Here is a 21,416-nt window from a genome sequence, read left to right on the forward strand (position 1 = left end):
GTCAGGAATTACTTGTGAAAATGCTCACCATCAAAGTAAAACCTCAGTTTGGATACTGCCGGGTTTTAATGCATTCCAGATAGGAAAAAAGGAGGCATGTGGTAGAGACTTTGAAGGCTAACAAGAACAAGGAATTAGTGGCCACTTGAATCAGCTCAACAATTGCTGTTGAGCCGACCCCATTCAGCAACGCTTGCCTTTGGACTTCCTCCCAGACACCAGGCATGCTAAGATAAATGACGCTGGACCTTTTAGCAATATGAGGGGCCTCTGGATGGTTCTATTGTAGACAAGCCATTCCCATGCACACACACACCATCACTGAGGAGGAGACAGAGGGCAAAATCCAACATAGTCCAACTTAGAATAGACCCATTGAAATGAATGGGATTTAAGTCACTCATCACTAACTTAAGTCCCATCCTTTCAAAATCTCTACTTTAAGTAAGGCATATGTTGGATTTTGCACAGAGTTTTTACCTCGCCCGGCCCCAGCAATCAGGACTACTATGCTTTATTTATCTAACTCATCCCTAAGAAGTCTGAGATTTTCCTGCTGGCTCCTTGTTGCCTTCTCTTCCCATTCCCTCCACAGACTGCTGCCCAGCAGGTATGGATCCGGGGTACCATGCGGTGGCACCCAAGGCAGAGGCCCATCCACAAGCCTGCACAGCGCAGACACCAAGTGTATCCCGACAGCTCCAGGTGCTGCTGGCCAAACCTCCTTTCATCCAGGCTCCTGTAGCCTTGTGTCCCCCAGGACAGACAGTTATGCCACAGGTGCAGTAGTCCACACTCCAGCCCCACAAAAGCAGTCTGGACCTGTGTAGAGGAAATGCACAGGAAGACCATCGTATTTTGAGGAGACAGGCGAGTGGCATGCCACAATTGTTCCTTGCATACCTGAATCTCCTGGAGAACCTTAAAAACCGCCCCCCCCCCGAGCTCTCAAGGCTCTAGGCTGGAAGCTTTGCTCTCCAAGGTCAGTTGTCTCCCTGGGAGCATACATCCTTGAACCACTTAGGTAGGCCACTGTCCACTCTCTGTAGCTTATCTTTTGTGAGGTACAAGAATGGAGGAATGTCATGAGACCTCATAACCTGACCATCACCCCAGGTGTGATTAATTGGGGAGCTCCTCAGACCCGCATCTAGCAACCGGAGAACTCAGGTTTCAAAGTCACCAGGGACTTGCCCACAGTGAGCTTCGATGCAGACCTGGACCATGGAGGGCACTCTGTGGTCGTTCACCTGGAGCTCCCGAGAACTGAATGGGGAAGTAAGCTACCTTGGTCAGTATCAGTGTATTGTGAAAAAGACTGGGAACTTCCGGCAGGAGCCATGTCGCTCTGGCAAGAGTCCTGCAGAGTCTCTGCAGGTCGCCTCCTCAAACAGCTTTTAAAAGGTTGAAAAACCTTTTCATCTTCCCCTGGAAATAAAAGAGGAAGCTAGAGTACCATCTGGTTAAGATCTTGGAAGAACAACTCCTTTTGCAGAACAACAGAAGAGCTGGACTCTAAGGTCAGTTTTCCGGAGCGTCATCTACTCAAAGCTGTTTTGAAACTCCTATGCAATTAGGAGACTTCAGGGTTGACGAGCTCCAAAAATATTTATGAATTAAAAATACCAACAATGTCTGAGGACCTGCAAAATCTGTTGCAGTGACCGTTTGTTTGTACTTGCTTTCTTGCTTTCTCTATGGAAGAGGAGGATGGCAGCATCAAGGGGAAGGAAAAAAGCCACGGGACTGCCGCCAACTCCCCCAACCCCTCCCTTGGCAAAGGTTTATAGAGATATTGGAGATATACAGGAGCTCCTGGCTCTGATAAAAACTTTGTCTTCTCAATTAGCAGAACAGCCTAAGAGGCTGGATACAATCCAAGATTCTATTATTGACCTTCAAGGGGCTGTGGATTTAATTAATGGCTCTTTCCAAAAGATGGAACAGAAGGTTAATGCTCTCCAAGACCAGGTGTCTGCGCAAGAGACGGCTATACACGCCTCACATAATATCCTGTCAGCGAGAATTTCCCAACTGGAGGCATATATTCGTAGAGCGAACTTGCGTATCCTGGGTATTAAAGATTTGCCTGCTGATACAAGTCTGTCTAAATTCTTGGATAAATTTCTGCATAAGCTACTTGCTCTGCCATCTGAATATTTACTTGATATTGAGCATGCATACTGTGTTCCAGGTCCAGTTTGCGGCATCAAAGGGACTGCCTATACTGTATAGTTCAATTTGCAAGAGTTTCTACCAAAAATCATATTTTGCACTTGGCAAGAGAACTGGGAGAAGTTTTTTTGGGGGGAGGGGCAACACGAGACAAAGTTATGTTATTTCCGGATTACTGTAAAGAAATGGCTGACAAAAGAAGGCAATTTACCAAGGCGAGAAATCAGGCAAGACAAATGAATCTGCAGTATCATATCAAATATCCTGCTATATTTTGCATTCTTTTTGAAAGCCAGATGAAAAAGTTTTAAAATCATGAAATGGCAGAGGCTTGGCTAGCTGGCATTCAAAGTAAGGCATGGGAGACATCTTCCCCAGCCTCATGAGCTGGGAACTTTTCAATTAACATTGTACTGCAGATGTGTTTGGGTTATAAGGTCCGGACAGTATGCCAGTCCAGAGGATTGTTTACATATATCCCCATTCTTACTTCTTTCTTTTTTACATTAGACATGACATCTAAAATATAGATAGCATAAAAGTTATTAATGATTTGTTATTAATAATACTTATCCTATTTAATTTCCCTCCTTTGTTATCATTATTATTACCATCATTATCATGAGACTTTGATTAGTAATATTTTTGGCTGGTTAAATTTTTAAGCTTTACTATTATAGGTTAACTGAAGGGCAATATATGGTGGTTACTGGAAATGAATTGTAGGCCTGCTCCCTTGCCATAAGACTGATGATATGATATTGAAATGTAAGGTTGATTATCTATGCTGTACTGAATTGTAATATTGGCAATGTTATAGGTATAACTTTTAAGTAGAATGATATTTGAAGTTTGTGTATAATGGAATTTAAATTTAATCCTTTTAAGTAACTTTTTTATTTTTTATTTTTCTCTCTTGCTTTCTTCTTCCTTTTCCTTCTTGTGTTTTCCCCCCTTCCCCCCCCCTTTTTCATTATTGCTGTGTCCTCCTAAGAATACTGTAATGTTGGAAACTGTAGATATTGACTAGGTTGTTAGTACTGTTTATTTCATTTATAAAGATAAAAAATAGAATAAAAACTATTTTTTAAAAAAGTATCAGTATGTTGTGTTTCTCTGTATCATTTTGCCTGCTCTTTAATACATTCCTTGACTTCTATCCACTTGTGTGTTTCTTGCTTCTGAATCCTAAGATAACTTTACCTCTTGGCAAAACAACCTGCTACCCTGCTTTCCTGTCTGGTCGTCGTCCAAGGCCCCAGGAGGCATGCACCAGGGAAAATCATCAATCTGGTTTTCTTTCCTGACAGAGGCCACAGCTTTCTTCACATGGAGCTTTTATTCTGCAGTTGAGATTGCTCCTTCACAGACATTTGTGGGCTCTTTACATGACGCCATGACCCTCCAAGGCATCTCCTGCACGAAATGCCCTTTCTTCCATTTCTTAATAGATCGCAGATAATGAGCTAACAAAATACCCCGTTGCGTTCTGCTTGCGTTCCCTCCATGAAAAGAGGAAAAGTGGCAAGAAGAGGAGTGAGATCGATGAATGGTAATGAAAGACTCAGATACGGGCAGAAGGGCAAGTGGAAAAGGAAGTGGGTGAAAAGGGGAGTCGTTTTGATGCTGCATTTGAAATGGAAGCAGAAAGCCCCATTTTAAATGCAGGATTTTAGGCTGGTATAGAGATGCCCCACATCTCTCCTAAAGTTGCTCTCAGTAAAGACCAGTGATGTTGCAGTTGTCTTCATTTCCACTCAGAGCTTAGCTAGGAAGGGACTCCTTAGGCCAAGCTTCTTCATGGATAAGTGAACACACACCCCCATCCACCCATTTCCCCTATTATTTCTCCCCTTTCCTTTGGCATTAAAGAAATGTGCAAAAGGGCCTTATCTCAGTAATGATCCACCGCGGTCCTGGAATCACGGGAGCAAAGACGCCTGTCCTTGCAAGCAGGGAGAAGTGGCCAGAGAAGGGCAAAGGGCAGCTGGAGGTAGAACTCCCTGTCTGTTTGCTGGAACGGGGCTTACTTGCGCTGGTGGGGGGCTGCGATGGGGAGGGGGTATCTAGCCTGCCTTTTAAGTAGGGCTGTGCAGGGACCCCCCGATCCGACTTGGAAGCCGCTTCATGGCTTTCCAGGCGGGCCTGATTCGGCTCGGGCTGATTCGGGGGCTCACGCACAGGACTCTGCCCCAGACTCAAAGTGGGATTTGGATGGCCAAACCCCGCTTCGGGTGTCCCCCCCGATGCACCCGCACCCCCCCAGCTCCTTACCTACCCACTGCCTCCTCCACTGCGGCCTCCTCCTCCACAGCCTCCTCCTCTGCCTCCTCCTCCTGCTCCTCCTCCGCCACCACTGCCGCTGCCGTCATCAGCTCCTGAGGCCTGGACGTGTGCCAGCTCTTACTGCTGGGACTCTCCATTTTTGAAATAGCAGAACCCTGCAATAAGAGCTGGTGGCATCCAGGCCTCAGGAGGTGGCGGCGGCAGCGACGGAGGCAGCGACAGAGCCAGCGGCAGCAGCAACCAATTCCAGCAGGGCAGGCGGAGGCGGTATCCACAGTGGTGGCAGCAACCACAGCAGTGGAGGTGGCGGCAACAGGGATGGGCGGCTCAGGCAAGTGCCCGGAGGTGCCCGCGCAGATGGGCTGGGGGTGCCGAAGCTCCCAAGGGCACCAAGGCACTTCGGAGAGCCCCCACCCACTCTGGGGCGCTTTGTGTCCCCTCCGCTTCACCTTGGAAGGGGCTCAAGGTGATCTAAAGCAGTCTGCTTCAACTCAGGCTGCGGGCCTCAGGCCAAAGCGGTGCACAGCCCTACTTTTTCATGCTGTTTCCGGCCTTCAGAATTGTGAATTACTTGCTCTTCATTCATAATGAATGTGACTCATAACTTCACATACGAGTTCACAGCTGCCAAATTAACATAGCAGGAAGTTTCCTCGCCAGATGAAATCCACCAAGGGCACAATCCCATGGTCACTAGTCAGCGGCTAGACTGCCATAGGAGTGGCTGGTTCTCGAGAAACGGCCTTGGAGCCCGTGCACCGAGGTCTGTTCCCGGAGAACCGACCTCCCCGCCCTGCACCGCCTTGTAGGCAGTGCGGATTGGCCCCATGCTCCGTGCTTGGAAGAGTAGTGCAGGGTGGGGAAAATGGGGCATTCCCGGGGGTGGGGTGGGGCGGGGAGGTCGGAAGTGCCAGTACAACACTTCCCATGTGTCGACCAGCTGCCTCTCCCCACGTTCTGAGGTCCCATGGCTAGACAGCCGGAATTGGCAGTCTAGCCATGAAAGCAGACAGGGGGAGCTGTGAGGAGATCCACTCCTCACTGCCCCTCCTGCCCTGCGCTGGATAGGTGGTCGCCCCAGGATTGGAGGTGACCGTCGATCCAGACAGGATTGCTCCTTAAGTGTTGGTTCACTTATACTTTTTGTGGGTACGTTCGTGCTGCTTCACAAGCTATTTTCAAATAGCCGAGAGAGTGGACGCTCCCCCTTACAACAACATTCTCATTCAGCCAGGAAAAAGTGTGCCTAGAAACCCTCTTCTTGTGCCTCTGTAATGTAGGTGCCTTCCGGAAAGTGAGCGGGGGTAGGCTCAACATCTCCCCAGACATTGCCAAATCTCCCCAGAGCAAGGAAGATTTGGTAAAAGATAGAAAAGACCACCAACGTCTTAGGAAAAGGCAGAAAAACAGTTCCAACTGTTTAACTGGCTGGCTGGGGAGAGAGTAGAAGAGGTATCCCTGTCCTAATACTCTGTGCCTCTGGGGCCTGGTGGATGGGACCCCCGGAGTCTCCAGGCACAAAAGGGGTGATGAGGAAGTTTTCCTTGCAGCATGCAGTGAGGCTCTTTGGGGGAAGGGGCAAAAGATTCCTAGCACTTCATGGCTGCACCCGCTCCACCTGCTCGCTGCGTGTGAACATAGTGAAGAAAACAAAGTCTGTGTTATTTTTACATGTATCTGAAATATCTGATTTAAATAGGCCTGGCTAGATGTTTCAGCTCAACTCCAGGGCATCTCACATGAAAAGAATACAAGAAGAAAACCCTAAACAACGGAGTAGAATTAATACTATTGATAGTACGTTAAGCACTAACAAGGTGCTATGCTCCATGGACAGCCCACAAGGGACACAAACACTGTTCACAGCGTTGTTGGGGAACCGTTTATGTGCCGGGCCTGTTTTGAGAGTTGCACACCAGAGCTGGGTGGAGCCAGAATCTCCCCCCACCCCTCTCTGTGTGTCTCAAGAACATCACTTCTGAAGGGAGCAGGTGTGGGATGGTGAAGATCTTAGAGAAAGATTATGGGGTGGTCATCTTAACAGGAGATGGTCACAAACGCATCCCCATTCACTCATAGACACTTCCTTCCCCTCCCAGCTGCCATCCCCAAGAAGCCGCCCTCCTTGGCTGCTGTCTCATTGTTGCCAGTGGCACCTTCTTCTCCTTTCAAAACCTCAGTGCTGTGTGGGGGTGAGCATGGGCATGGAGGAAAGGCCATGGGCCAGCTCCAAAGGCTCTGCAGGCCATTGGTTTCATGGCTAGTTTACAGTCAAGTGAAAATACAGAAACAAGGGTGGGATTAAGGAGAGGTTGGGACTGGGAATGTGAATTAGGGATGCAGAGGCTGAGTTTAGGCTGATTTCGAAAACGTTCATACCAACGCTTTGAATATGGCCCAGAAATGGACTGGGAGCCTGTGCAGATCATAAAGCACTGGCATAATATGGTCACATTAGCCAGTCCCTGTTAGCAGTCTTGCTGCGCCATTTTGGACCAGGTACAGTGCCCGACCATTTTCAAAGGCAGCCCCATGTATAATGCAGTGCAGTAATCCAAAAGAGAGGTTACCAAAGGGTGGATAATTGTAGTCAGACTAACTCTGTCCAGGTATAGCTAAGCTGACAAAAGGTGCTCCATGCCAGCGAATCCAGCTGTATCTTGAAAGCAATGCTGGATCTCAGAGCACCCCCAAACTACAAGTCTGATCCTTTAGGGGGAGTTCAACCCCCTCCAGGACAGGTTGAATATCATTCGTCTGGGCAGAGGAACCAGCCACCAGCAGTAACGCTGTCTTATCTGGATCAAGTCTCAGTGTTTTGGCCCTTATCTAGTCCATATTGCACCCAGGCACTGGGTCAGAACACCCACTGCCTCACCTGGATTTGATGAAAAGGGGAGATAGAACTGGGAGTCATCTGCATATTGGTGACAGCTCAGTTCATATTTGTGGTAACCTCCCCCAGCAGTTTCATGTAGCTGTTGAGCAACATGGGGGATAAGATAGAGCCCTGTGGCACCCCGTGGGATAACTGCCAAGGGACAGAGCAATACTCCCCTAGCACCACCATCTTGAATTGCCCATCCAAGCAGGAACAGAAGCACTGCCATGCAGTATTTCCAACTGCCAGCCCAGACAGACGATTCAGAAGGGTGGGTGGTCTCGAAGCCACTGAGAGGTCCAAGAGAATCAGCAGGGTCACGCACCTGTTCTCCCTCTCTTGGCCAGGATCATCCCACAAGTTGGCCTTGGCAGTTTCTGTTCCAAAACCAGCCCTGAAGCCCAGCAGAATTGGATCGTGATAATTAGTGCCAGCAACCACCTGCTCAAGCACCTTGCCCAGGAAGGGGCTATTAGCAACTTACTGTCCTCTAACAAAGCCAATAGTTATTAACATCTTCTGGGTCTGTGTGAGGCTTAATCAAGAGTGGCCTGATAACTGCCTCCTTTAAAGCAGCTGACAACCTCCTGGACCTAACTGGACACTCTCTTCCTATTAGACACAAGAAGGCATGAAGGGTGGTTGACCAGACTTGGCCAAGCACCTTGTCCTCAGCTTCAGGCCTCAACCATCAAAACCCATCCATTACAACTGAATCAGATGGTGCCCTGAACATGTCTACTAATGGAACTACATTAACAGTGGTGTCCATGTCATGCCGAAGGTAAATGATCTTATCTTCAAAGTGTTGTGCAAACCTGTCACAGCAATCTACCAAGGTTTCCACCACCTCTCCCTCCCCAGATTGCAAAAGACCATGAACCACTTGGAAAAGGTCCTCTGCACAACACTGAGAAGATGCAGGGCTAATGGAAAAGATCTCCCTATGTGCCACCATCATCACCACAAGTTTGGCTCAGTGATGAGTTCTAACCTGGGCTCGGTCAGGTTTGGCACTAGTTTTCCTCCACCTGCATTCTAGCCATCTTCCCTCTTACTTCATTGTCCTCAGCTCAGGTGGAGGTTACCAATGATTTTACTGCATTTCCACTACATAACCTCTATGTGGCATTGTAGTATACCAAAATAGCACAAATACACACAAGGAAATCACCCTTTCTTTTACAATCAGAAATAATACCCCATTTTCCCTGGTCTTAAAAAAAGCTCTCAGAAAGTGCAGATTACAAATGGAAGTGAAACTGTACGGTCACACCATTGTCTCAAAAATCTATAAACACCTATAATTAGGGAATGATGAGCACACAACAAAGGCCTCATGTAGAAAAGCTCCTAGTCATCTCTGCCTTCCACGAGTGCTCAGGGCTTCAACAGGAGCATGAGCCCCAGCAGCATGAAAATCCACAGAGACCTCTGGAATCCATCCGAATCCATTTAGAGCTGCTTGGGAGGATCACTGCAGAGAGGTCATATCCATGCAGGTCATTATTCACACTATTCATCTTTGTGATGCTTCCCAAAGCGTTCCCCAAGGGCTCTCAGTACATTTCCTGGTATTTTCTGGTGTTTGTCTCGCAAAGCTTCGAATGCAATTTTTGCCTATTAGAAGGAAAGAGGGGGGAAAACCCCATAGGTTTAGAATCGCAGGTATACTTAGGGCCTTGCTATAAAAGAGGCCATAATTCTAACAAGTCATTTAAACTTCCACTGTTCCCATCATTACAATTTAGCATTCTAGTCCAATTTTCACCTATGTTGGAGAAATCATGCCACCATCGGCTGTTGTATACTGGCAGAGAGTGACAATCATTTCCTTTCTCCGTCTTCACTCGACATCAGCTCCAGATGCTCTTGGATGAGACTGTTTATCTGCCTCCTTGTGTGTCTTGGCTCAAGTGGGGCTTTGGCATGGAAACTGCTTTGATCGCCCAGTATGATGACTAGGGATGGGCAACCCCCCCGACGTCCTTTCCGGAGGGGGTTCTGCCACAGAGACGTCCGGACCACTTGGGGCCTTGTGGATTTCTCCACAACCCTGCTCCATCCACGGGAGTTCGTAGAGCAGCTTTCCAGCTTTCAAAAAGATTTGATATGCTAATTGTATGGAATTTGTTCTCCAATATACATCTGCAATGTGGCTGGTAAGAATCCTTATGCTGGAATGATTACAAGCCCAGTTCTTACCTTGAGTTCTTATGGTATATGAAAGTAAGATAAGCTTGGGATCATGCTGAGAGATTGCAGAGAGTCTTCTTACCTAGGAAGGTGATGAGCTCTCCCACACTGGAGGCATTCAAGATGAGGCTGGGTAGCCATCTGTCAGGGATGCTGTGACTTGGATTCCTGCATTGAGCAGGGGGTTGGACTCGATGGACTTCTAGGCCCCTCCCAACCCTCCTATTCTATGATTATTGAAATTAGCGTGTCATCAGCATGCATACTTCTCCCTCCTTCTGTTTCTCTTCTTTCTTTTGCAATAGTGTTTGCTCAGTTTCCTTAACACCTTCTATGGAGCTACTACATATTCTTCAAATTATTTGGTTATAGTGCTAGCATTCCTCTGCTGATGGACTAGATGTTCCTGCTTCATCTTCATCCTTTTCTACTTTTTTGTCCTTCCTACCCATCATTAAAAAATGCATGATTTTCCCAGATGTAGGACCTGTTTCCATTCAATCTGTAAAGGCTATAACAGTCAGTAATTACTTCTGCCACTAAGTCATTTAGCGACAAGATTAATCAAATGTCAAGAATGTAGAGTTGGTGATTTTAAATAAATCACTTTATTCAATTGCTTTGTCCAGAAAATTAATTATAAGAGATTACTATAATTTGAATTCATTGAAATTCTTTCTAATAAAAGTTAGGATTCCTCATTAGCTGGCCTCCCCAGTCCCCTCCCCTCCCCTGCCCATGGGAACACCCCTTTTCCCTCCTCTCCAAGGTTGCATTTGGGACTTTGGAGAGGCAGCCAGCACGGTTCCCTCTGCTCCAGCTGTGAGGGGGAGGGGGTGGGGAGCTCCAACTCCGGGATCCAAGGTCAGAGCACTGACTCCGACTTTGGATTGGGGAATCTGAGCTGTCCTCTGGCACCCCAGATGCTACCAGGGACCAGAGGATTGCTTTCTTAAATGTGGGTCTCAACGAATGTGTGGATGGGCATACGCATAGTCAGAGAGGACACTCAATAACACCCCTCAATGTACGGTTCAGTATCCTGTACATCCTGCAGGCTTCTCAGGACATTGAGCATGGGGGTTGGGAGGGGTTCAAGTGTATAGCTAGGGATGTACGAAACCCCCCTTACCTGGCTCTGCTGGGTTCTGCTGGGGGGGGGAGGTGCTCTGTCCCTCCCCCTGGAATCTTCGCAGGGGGGAGGCGCTCTGCCGGAATCCTGGCCAGTGAGCTCCGCTCCGCGGGGATTCCGCGGAGCCGCCGGCCGGCTCCACCAGCAGCCGGACGTCCAGCCGCTGGCTAGCAGGGACGCAAATGGCGGCGGCCGTAGCCACTGCCGTTTGCATCCCTGTATTCAGCCGTGATAGGCTACATAAAGACTTACGTAGCCTATCACGTCTGGGTTAAAAAAACACAAACGCATACGCAAATGGCGGCAGCTACGGCCGCCGCCATTTGCATTCCCTATTTTTGGTTGTCTTAGTCAACGTAAATATTTACGTAGACTAAGATGGCAATACTAAGGGGGAACACAAATAGCATAGCGGACATTATTTGCGTTCCCCTTCATTTTCACCGTCTTAGTGCTATTTGCGTTCCCCCTTAGTTTCGCTGTCTTAGTCTACGTAAATATTTAGGTAGACTAAGACAACCAAAAATAGGGAATGCAAATGGCGGCGGCCATAGCTGCCGCCATTTGCGTACGTGTTTTGCGTTTTTTACTTTACGTTACGCGTTTTACGTTTTGCGTTTTTGCGTATGCATTTGTATATGCGTTTTTTTTTTTTTTTTTAACCCAGACATGATAGGCTACATAAGTCTTTAGGGAGCCTATCACGAATGGGGGAAGGAAAAAAAAAGACTGCAAATGGCAGTGGCGGCAGCGGCAGGCGGTTGGAAGACCAGCCGCCGCCACCGCCGCCAAAGCCGCCGCTGGAGCCGCCGCTGTCCGGAACATCTGCCCCAGGTAAGTCTCGTCCCAGGGGGGATCTGCAGGGGGCGGAGGGAGTGGCAGGCCGTTCCGCCATGGAGTTCGCTTACCAAGATCCGTGGCGGAATTCTCTGACATCCCTATGTATAGCTAGGGATGGCAGAGAATTCCGCCACGGATCTCGGGGAGGCCAAATGCCAGCGCATTTGGCCCCCCAAAAAGTGTGGCCAAACGCCCTGCCCCCCTGCCCCCTCCCCGCGGATCCCCCCTGGAACGAGACTTACCTGGGGTGGAAGATTACGCTAAGATTATGCTACGCTATTTGCGTTCCCCTTATTTTCACCGTCTTAGACTACGTAAATATTTACGTAGACTAAGACGGGCCAAAATAAGGAACGCAAATGGTGGCAGCTGTAGCCGCCGCCATTTGCATACGTTGCATACATATTTGAAAACATTCATGATTATTAATCCCAACACTCACATGACCTTCTCCTCATGGTTTCCCAGAATCTTAGGGCACTTACTTTTTCAACTAGTTGTTCAGCAGTTATATCTGGATCATATGGAATTGGTTGTCCAATATATGTTCGAAATTTGACTGGTAAGAATCCAAATGCAGGAAAAGTTACGAACCCAGTTTTTTCATTAAGCCATCTAATTAGACCTGTATATGAAATCAAGGTAAGTTTGGGATGAGGTATTGAGAGACTGAAGAGAGTCTTCTTGAAATTAGCCGGGGCTCTGCAAAGAGAGGTTCTTGAAATTAGCTGGGGCTTTGCTTGCACATGTAGCATCTGTTTTGAAAAGTCTGAGGAAATTAGCATGAGTCACCGCATATGTCATGGCTGCAATCTATAAGCTCTGTGGATAGAAAGCATGAATACTGATGCATTCACAGGTATTTCTCATCAGAGAAATCTATGGTAGGCCTCTGAGAACATGTGAAGTTTTTCATCACATCCATTGCCATGCTCCGTAATAAAAATGTAGAAGGGAAAACCCACATATACCACTCTTTAATCAGCTTTCAGAATAGATATCGAAGCCTACCAAAATTATTTATGCATAAAATAGATTAAAAAAATACCCACAGCCTGACCTCTTGCTTTTTCCCCTCAGATGTAAGTCCTGCTGTATTCAACAAGGATTACTCCTAACTAAGGGTGCATAGGTATGCTATCTACAAAATACACTCCCAAGAAAGTATGAAGTGTAACTTACGGATCTTTCCATATGTCCTGTATCCCTCATGCAGATTCTGTGTAAATATAGGGATGATGGGCTAAAAGAGATCAAAAGATAGACATTATTACAACTTTGTTGTTGTCACTTCAGCCCATATAGATCACTGAAAATGCAGAGCTTGGACACATGGAGAGGAGAAACTTGATGAGATATCCTCTAGGGTTCTGTCACCAGCTAAGTGTATTGAAGGGTCAATTGGAGAAGTGAATGGGGAATGGCAGACCAGGCTCCTATCTCCCAAGGACGTCCTGCTACCTCCCTTTTCCATGGAGTTACTACTCCTCTTTTGCTTCTGAGGTTCACAAAATTGAACCTGGTTGCGGCATAGTCACACTTAAAGGCCTGGTTTGGATGCTCAGTTCCTGGCTCACTGAACTGGACTTGGCACCTGGAAACAGGGGACAGGACAGAGCTGTCCCTCAGTTTCCCTGCCCTCGCATCCAACAAGAAGGCAGCATGGCCCTCTAACAGTTTTTGTGTCTTAACAGCCCATAACATTCATGAAGGAGGCAGGTTGATGGCAGTATAAAAGCCCCATCCAGAAGCACCCTACGAATAATGTAATTGTCAACTTCTTTCTTAGTACCAAACTAGGCAGGATGTTAAATGCATCTTTGCTTTTCTACTTGAAGAAATGTATAGTTTTTGCATCCTGGTGTAATGTTTCTTGGAATTAATATAGTAGCAATTAATCTCTGGCTACTTCAGCAGACACCAGCCACAGTTCAGCGTCGTTTGTCATCACTAAACAGAATTTTATGTTCTGAATGAAGCTGCTTCTTGCCTGAACAGGAAACAAATTAATAAGTACATCAGTTGAAGGGCTGGAACTGCATAGGAGGTGAATTAAAAGGAACACACTGCAGTTGAGAAGATCATTAACAGGGCTGAACAAAATTACACCACAAATAAACCCTCAATCCACAAGGGGGATGTACATTTAGCTTACTTAAAACCTAAAGATAAATCTAAAGAAATGGTCATGATTCTTTTCTTTTCTTTATACTTTCTGGCCGTACAGCCTTTATCCACATTTGCCAAGGCTGATTGGTGCCTCCGAAAGATGCTGTCAGCCTTAGGCAAATGCTGGGACGGCTGTGCTCAAAGAGAGCACACTGCTGACACCTGCCCTGGCTCCCAAGGGAAGGCATCATTGTCAGGAGGGCCAGGAGATGCCTTATGATGGTGAAGATTCCTTCTGAAAGAGCCCCAAGGGGGCCAAAAGCATGTTAAAACAGATGCATGAATTCATCTCCGGAACCCATGAGAAGCCTCTGCAGTAGCTCTAAGGCTGAAGGGAGTGGGCAGAAGTCCATTCCACCCTTCTCCCCGGGCCTCTAATTGAGGCTGCGCAAGGAGACTCTGAGGACACCCCGCACCGTGTCCAGAGTTCCCAGGTCAATTTGCAGGCCTCCCACTGCTGGGTCACTAGAGCATTCCCCGGTGTGAGAAGTTGAGGATGGCAGGAAGGGCACTCCCTGGTGGAGCTCCCTGGTCCTTAAACATTTGCACATTCCGGGGGTAGCTTTTCTGCCTCTTATTCACAAGGTTGGCTGGACTATTTCCTAAGCTAAATATGGAGATGATGTACCAAATATTCCAGAATTTCAAAATACACAACCATGTGGAGTTATCTGCATCGTTTCCTCTGTAAAGTTGGTGCAAGGAATGAGAAATATAGAAAAGTAGGAATGAGGACACATACAGTTTGCTTCTTCCTATGGCCAGGTAATACACATAACCAGCTTGCCTCGTGGTAGCATGTGGCTTATGATGAGGTCACAGTTAGCCTGTGACATAAGTACGTAGATTACAACCAGTTGTAAGTAAATAGATTACCACCAATTGTAAGTAAACAATGGGCAGTCAATAGAGTGGAAACAGGCCCAACTGCAGTAACTGCTCTGAAGAGCCATGAAAAGGGAAGCAGCCAATATCTCCCCTTTGTGGGCTTGCTGAAGACTCGGGAAAGTGTTGAATGGGAGGAAGATGTTGACAAGTGTTAGTCTAACACTTCAAAGCAGGAGGATTTCATTGCCAAGTGGGAGATATTGTCCGCTCCTTTTTGGTGCAGCTACTTCTCTCCTTCTCCCCCTTGTTTTGGTGCCTCTCAATTGTGAATTGGGTTCCTCCTTTCGCTCGGCAGTATTTTCCCCAGGTTCTTGGCAGCTGCACTCATATTAGCCTATATGCCGCCTCGTCTTGTCAGTTTCCTTGTATGTTACTACTCCAAGTTGGCACTCCCTTTGACAGCTGAAACATCCAGGGAAATTCACAAGACAAGGCTACACATATCAGACAGGTGAATCTGCACCCTTCTACCCTTGCGAAAGAATATCATCATCATCATCATCATCATCATCATCATCTGAACACATTTGCGTATTTTCAAAGGACCAAAATAATTATAATTTTCAAAGGTTTTGAAGAAGTGATGGTCCGCTCAAAGTACCATTTGGACATCGGTGGCGGGGCAGTCATTGGCAAGGGAGGATGGAGGTGCTGGTGGCGAGATCACGAAGAGTGGCAGGGTTTTTTGCTGCTCTTGCCAATCAGCACTCTAGCTGATTCCAGCAACCACGATACACTTAGTCTCCTAGGTTCAGATGACACAAAAATGAGGGTATGAACAACCCTAAAGCAAGCCATGTATTCTCAGGTTGACTTTTTGGAGAGAAATAAGCCCCTCTGCAGAAAACACATTGGGTTTGGGGAATACAACAACCCAGCACGTCTGGCTGCCCATGCAAACCCAGTCAATATGAGAATCAGAGACAACCCACTCACCACTTTTGCATCTATGGCTACTTGAGCAAACCCTTTACGTTTATTCCAATGAAGATTGTAATTCTTATCTCCATAGTTAAGCTCTGGAAGTCCTCCAGGTGAGATACCCAACAGATGCCCTTTCTTCAGAATTTCCACACATTCTTCTCTTGTGTAATGGTGACCACGATTGACTTTAAAATACATCCGTAGTCCTGCAAAAATTGATTCTTGCTTAGGAGGGTATATAAAGAGAGTGGGAGAGCCAGTAAGAGCAGAGTCAGGAAGACCAGAGAATGAAGAGATAGTAGGAGGAAGCAGGCTGGAAAAGTCTAAGTGCAGCTAGGGTAGAGGAACTTGCATTTTTGCAACCTTTATTTTCTCTTCATGCCTTTTGTATCACTCAGCTCTATACTGTAAATACTTTTAGTTATAATTTGCTTGCTTTGATTTACCAGTAAACGGTTGTGGTTAAAGCTGGTATCTAGAGTGTCAATCACACCAGGTCTCCAGCCTAAACTCCACATTACTGGAAAGGGGAAAGTAAAAGAAGGCAGATGGGGCTGTTAAAGAGACAAGAGATTCTTAAGGAGTTGCTCAGGGGGTCCAGGTCATAAGGGGAACCCTGATCATATCATATTTCCTACATGACACCAACAAAAACTTGGATTGTTTGTACAGGACAGTGAATATATTTTTGGGTCACTTTACACATTTGAAATTGTGAGAGTGTTGTGGGTACTCTCATAAAATGGCTGCCATGGCAGGGACTTTAATATTCACAGAATTGCTGCCAGCCTGCCACACAGAATTTTGCCAGACACAAAACACCCAACTCCCAGAAGGCAGAGGTGAGACTGAAAGAAAAGTAACTTGCCCAAGAAACTAATTACAAGGCAGAGGTAGAGTCTGAGCTCCAAAACACAAAACAATTATTTTTATTAATTAAAAATAATCAAAAATTATTAAATATTATTTAATATTATATTATATTATTTTGATTATCAAAAATAATAAAAAATTATTTTGAACCCAAAGAAAGGTGGCATTGCCCTTTTGCTTTGACCATGCCAACTTTCCAGTTTTATTTTTAATGTAAAAAAAGTTTTAAAAAATAAAAAATCAGGAGGGGCAGTGAGCCTGATGGGTGCCAAGAGAGGTCTCCATGTTGGAAATCTCCACATTGGAGACCCCAGGATTAGGGATTCTGCTGCTGCCCTTCGGTCTCATTGTTGAAATCACAGAGATGTTCTCAGATTTGGTGTTGAGGATTCCCAGGCATGTCATCCTAGGTGGGTCTGGTCTTTGGCTAGTTTTCAGTAGCCTTACTGAGCAACTGTGCTGGAAGAAGTATTGTGGAGAGCAAGCGAGCAACCCAGGGTGCTTATGGCCCTCTGCTGCCCTCAACTGGGTCGTTATGGCCACCCATTCAGAAGAGTCACTCTCCTTCAAGTGGCTGCTAGCCTTGGTACTGCAGCTGGAGGTTGTCACTCTTCCTCTGGGCCAGAGTCTCCTCACTGGCCAAGATGGATTGTCACCTGGCTCTTGTTTGTTGTGGTCCACATTTGTAGAATACTACTCCCATTCTGGTTTTGGCTACCATTTTGTTTCAGTATACAAGACCTAGACTACAAAAACTGAAGAGTATTCTGGCACAGAGGCTTCCAACTCTTTCCTTACATACTGCTTTCAATTCTCCTTTCTGAGAAGAGTGGCAACATTGGATCAAAAGCCCGCATTTGCTAATGGCAATATGGTGAATGTTAGATGTAGGCTCGAACTAAATGTTAGATAAAGTTCTGTGAAATTTGCTCCATTTATTTTTTTTGGCTTTGTTTATCAATAGCAGCGTAGGGGAGGCTGCATCTGAGCAGAAGCAGGATGTGCGGAGAGAGACATTTCCCATCTGTTCCTTTTCTGCTCAAGATTGTCCCCCAGAAGCATGCTAATGGCATTTGCTAATGGCACAGATGTAGGCTCGAACTAATATTGCCACCCCCGGGGTGACAAACAGTGCTATCAAGAGGGAAACCAGAGAGAAAAGGGTTAAGCACTGTCTCCCCATCCATTCTGTCTCCACCCTCCAGCTTCCATGCAGCCTGGTGAGGCTGATACATTTTTTTGAAAATGGAGAGGAAAGAAATTTAGAATGCTGTGCAATGTACACTTTGAGCCTTAATGTATATCCAGTGTCCTGAAAATTCCAAAAACAACAAGTAGCAATGAGAAAATTCCGAAGTGCAAGTTAGAATCCTAATCCAGGGAGTCCTTTGGTTTAAAAAAATAGCTCTATTACAAAACTTACAGGATCAGTTTTTACCTGGTAGAAATTGAATGAGACGGTGAATCACGGAATAGCACCATCTTCCTGTGACTCTATAGATCCTCCATATAAACAAGAAATAATCCAAAGCTATGGCTCCATGGTAATAAACAATAATCCCTGGTCCTCTTGGTAGATTTTCTATTCCACAGATCTCATAACCTGTAAATGGTACAACAACAAGCAATGGCTTCAGTACTGTTTCATGTTCATGCAGATGACATTGCTTTCGATCTTGTTAATAGAAGAAAAGAGGAAGGAATAAGGAAGGCCAACGAGTAAAATGCTATGCCTTAATGTGATGTTTAAAATACAAAGGCATCAAAAGGTATATTCTTAAATTAAAAATAAGTGAATGTGTGATGTGTAAATTGAAGTGAACGTGTGATGTGTAAATTGAAGTGAATGTGTGATGTGTAAATTTGTAGTTGCTGTGCTGAAAAAACTGCAGTGGTGAAATTATATACTCAGTCATGATTAAGGAGGTACAAGCAGGAATGATTTGTGAAAACGCCCACAAAGTAAAAAACTCAGTTTAGATTCTTCCAGGTTTTTAATGCCTGATAGGACAAAAGGAGCATGTGGGAGAGATTTTGAAGGCCAAGAAGGAATTAGGGCCAACTGGAATCCGCTCCACCACTGCTGTTGAGCAACGGTTGCCTTTGGACTTCCCCTCAGAGACCAAGCGTGGTCAGATAATGATGCCGGACCTTTTAGCGATATCGGGGATGTCTGGCTGGTTTCCTCCTAGTCTGCATCTGCACTATCCTGATGCGACTCTTCTGTTGCAGAAACAGTCCTGCTGTTTTCTGGCTTTACTTTGTCTTTGCACAGGATGTACACAGCTCACCCTTCTGCAGCTCGTTCTGATGAGTGGTCCTTCAACCAATGTGCTGCGTCCCGAAGGAGTGCAGTTAGGCAATGTCAGACTCTCAAGGTCATGCGCTTACGCCGTCCTGCCTTCAGATGGCAACTGTATTAATTCCTTTACTCCAGAATGTGCTGCGGCAGCTTTGCTCCGTCCTGCTCATTCTGCTGAGGTGTCCCTTGACTTCTGTCCTAAGGTCTGTACCTGATGACATCACTTGGGTCCAGTCCTCCCGCCTCGCCCTTCTGCCTTTAAAAAAAAAAAAAGAGGGCAGAACTCCCATGCTATGCTGCTCCTGTTGCCCTGGAGCTGGGGTGGCTGGCCTTTTCGGGCTGGGAGACAGCATTGGCCCCCATGGAACCCTTTGGTGGCCTCACGCACGAGCACACACACACTCACACACTCACACCTCCCCCCGCCGACACTCGGATACAGCCATTCACGCACACAGACACACATCCTCCTCCTCATCACAGGGCTCTACCCCTGCCCTGCTAGCAGCGCTCAGGACACCGTCCGCAGCAGTTCACCAGCCATCTTGGTCGGGATCCCTGGGGAGAGGATTGAACCCCCTCTGGAGCCATCAGCGCTCCTTCTGGGGGACAGGGCACGAGAGGGAGCGATCCTGCCTGCCCTGGTTCCCTGCACAGACAGGCTCACGACAGCGCAGCAGACAGCTGTTTGGCCGGGCGCCAGCAGCCTGATTCTGCTGGGAAATGGCACACCAGGGGAGCCATCCCACGCTCCCCGTGTCCCTGCAGCACTGGGCTGCCGCCGCTGTGCCACACAGCCACTTGGCGAGCTCCAGAAAACCCTGGTTTGCGAGAAATCATGGCGCGTGGGGATGACTGTCTTTGCACACCCTGCGTGGCGGTGGCAATGGCAGCGGGGAGCGGTTGGGGTCAAGGCAGCCACGTCCATGACGGCCTCCATTTCAGGAATGGCTCCCAGGGACAGGAACGATGACAGCTGTGTGCGTACATAAGCCAGGTGCTGCTGCTCCCTCCACGGCGCATTTCGCCTGCCGCACGGGCCTCTCTGAGGCAACTGCTTCTGTTCTGAATCGGCCACATACCCTTTCAGTGACCCCAAAGCGTTAGGCAAGTTTGGTTTTTCTTGCATTTTCAAAAGAAAAGTTGATCCATTTTTCCTTACGTAATTCCAGGAAAAATCAAAGGCTGCAACTGCTTCAGGTGCTATGCAAACGCTGTATCTCTGAAAAGGTGCATTGTGAACCTGCCATTCGGAAAGCTTTCCTGAAGTATTTTTATAACTTTAATACCCACTTGGCTCCCCACCCGGAAGGAAGGATGGGGATTGGGTCCAAGGCAGAAAGCACAGTGTGTGCCTGGCTTAAATTCAGTTATTCATCATAATCTTCAAGTTATGTCGGGTTGCACAACATTCTTGGCTCATGATCAAATCATGTTGAAATAAAAGAAGAGGATAGCTGGATTCTCATTTGTCTTCTGAAATGAAGACATATCGCATGAGAGGAATAATTGGAAATCCAGCCCCTTAGAGAGTAAGTGAGAAAATCATGCTTACCATGCAGCGCCCTTCCTAGAAGATCTGACACAGAGCCCAATATTTGCCTTGGCTTGTCCCATTGTTCACTTGTAAAATCATCTGGTAAGTCCCAAATTTTTTTAGCAATGAAATAGAATAAACTACCAGTATAGAATATGAATCCCAATCCAGCAAAGGGATAATACAATATTAACAAAATTACTGACATTATCAATGGATACACCAAATAGTTTGGACATCCTCCCAAAATGTAAGTTAGCCAAGCCAGAGGTTCTTGCACTAAAGTAGAGTTGGTATTTTCTGCTGTCATCTTTGGAATAAAAGACAAACTCAATAAAATCCTGTCCATGAACACACAATTTCTTCACTTGTTTCCCCCTGGAAAAAAGAGAGCACACAATTATCAGACTTATAGTACATTCCTAATCCACCAGCTGGAAGGGATCTGATGTGGTAGATGCCCTACCCCCGCTGGTGGAAAGTGCCCTCCACCAGGCTGTGGCGGCCCCCTCCACTGGATCTCCTTCTGTTCTCCAACCCAGATCTTACCCAGGAATCCACACCATCTGCAAAAGTCTGCTGGTGGAGTTGCCAAGAAAGTGGGTGTAGCAAAATGGGCCTGGGGGAATAAATGTATGTCTTAACCAAACCACCTCCATTCCCAGGGCACACCCTAAGATGGAAAGTGACATCAGGTCAAGTACTGTCATGGTGTAACTAAATTCTCTCCTATTGAGTTAATGGGAAATTCAGAAAAATGGCCATGTACATCTGGACCCAATCACAACACATATATACAACCCACCCAGGGATACCATCACTCAGGTGATATGTTACACAGTGTGAGGCTGTATCTCCCTGGCCTCATGACTCTCAGAGGCAGAGCTCAAAACCGGGAAGTCTTATGATGGGAACTTATTGAAGAAAGGCTGCTTTGAACAAGAGAGGGGATCCAGACTTGGCAAAAGAAAAGCAAAACCCTCTTCACTACACAAGTGGGTGATCATCCATTCTGCTAACACCTTTCTGTCTGGAATCCCTACCGGATGATCCCACCAGAATCGCTGCCATCAACACCAGCCTTCCACTCTCGGAAGCGGGACCCTCAGCAGCTAACCCAGGAAAGAGTTGGGAAGGGGAACACATGCCACCATGCATAACTGCGGAAACCACCATCCTTTCCTATGTGTGTCAACACCGAATCTATGGCATT

The 21,416-nt window shown here is 46.7% G+C and overlaps 1 protein-coding gene across 1 annotated transcript; it reads right to left on the reverse strand.

The window, feature by feature from the left end:
* Nucleotides 1-8,504: 8,504 nt before the first annotated feature.
* On the reverse strand, nucleotides 8,505-20,563 carry LOC146346951 (DGAT1/2-independent enzyme synthesizing storage lipids-like). The gene is made up of 6 exons (XM_084848069.1): nucleotides 20,222-20,563; nucleotides 17,803-17,967; nucleotides 15,504-15,697; nucleotides 12,693-12,753; nucleotides 11,996-12,135; nucleotides 8,505-8,962 (listed from the first exon to the last, which is right to left on the reverse strand). The coding sequence occupies exons 1-6, from the start codon at nucleotides 20,550-20,552 to the stop codon at nucleotides 8,858-8,860; spliced, it is 996 nt and encodes a 331-aa protein (XP_084704195.1). The 5' UTR covers nucleotides 20,553-20,563; the 3' UTR covers nucleotides 8,505-8,857.
* Nucleotides 20,564-21,416: the final 853 nt, after the last annotated feature.

This window comes from Heloderma suspectum, chromosome 4 (assembly GCF_057233095.1).
Source record: "Heloderma suspectum isolate Gila_16-S chromosome 4, 16-S_ref, whole genome shotgun sequence".
Taxonomy (NCBI): Eukaryota; Metazoa; Chordata; class Lepidosauria; order Squamata; family Helodermatidae; genus Heloderma; species Heloderma suspectum.

Bases quoted from the DNA above. Each gene is read 5' to 3' on its own strand.
- LOC146346951 (XM_084848069.1), bottom strand. From the start codon at position 20,552: ATGGACAGGATTTTATTGAGTTTGTCTTTTATTCCAAAGATGACAGCA. The intron at 17,968-20,221 runs GTAAGCATGATT...TACCATTTACAG, and splicing joins TCTAGGAAGGGCGCTGCATG to GTTATGAGATCTGTGGAATA. The intron at 15,698-17,802 runs GTAAAAACTGAT...CAATTTTTGCAG, and splicing joins TCTCATTCAATTTCTACCAG to GACTACGGATGTATTTTAAA.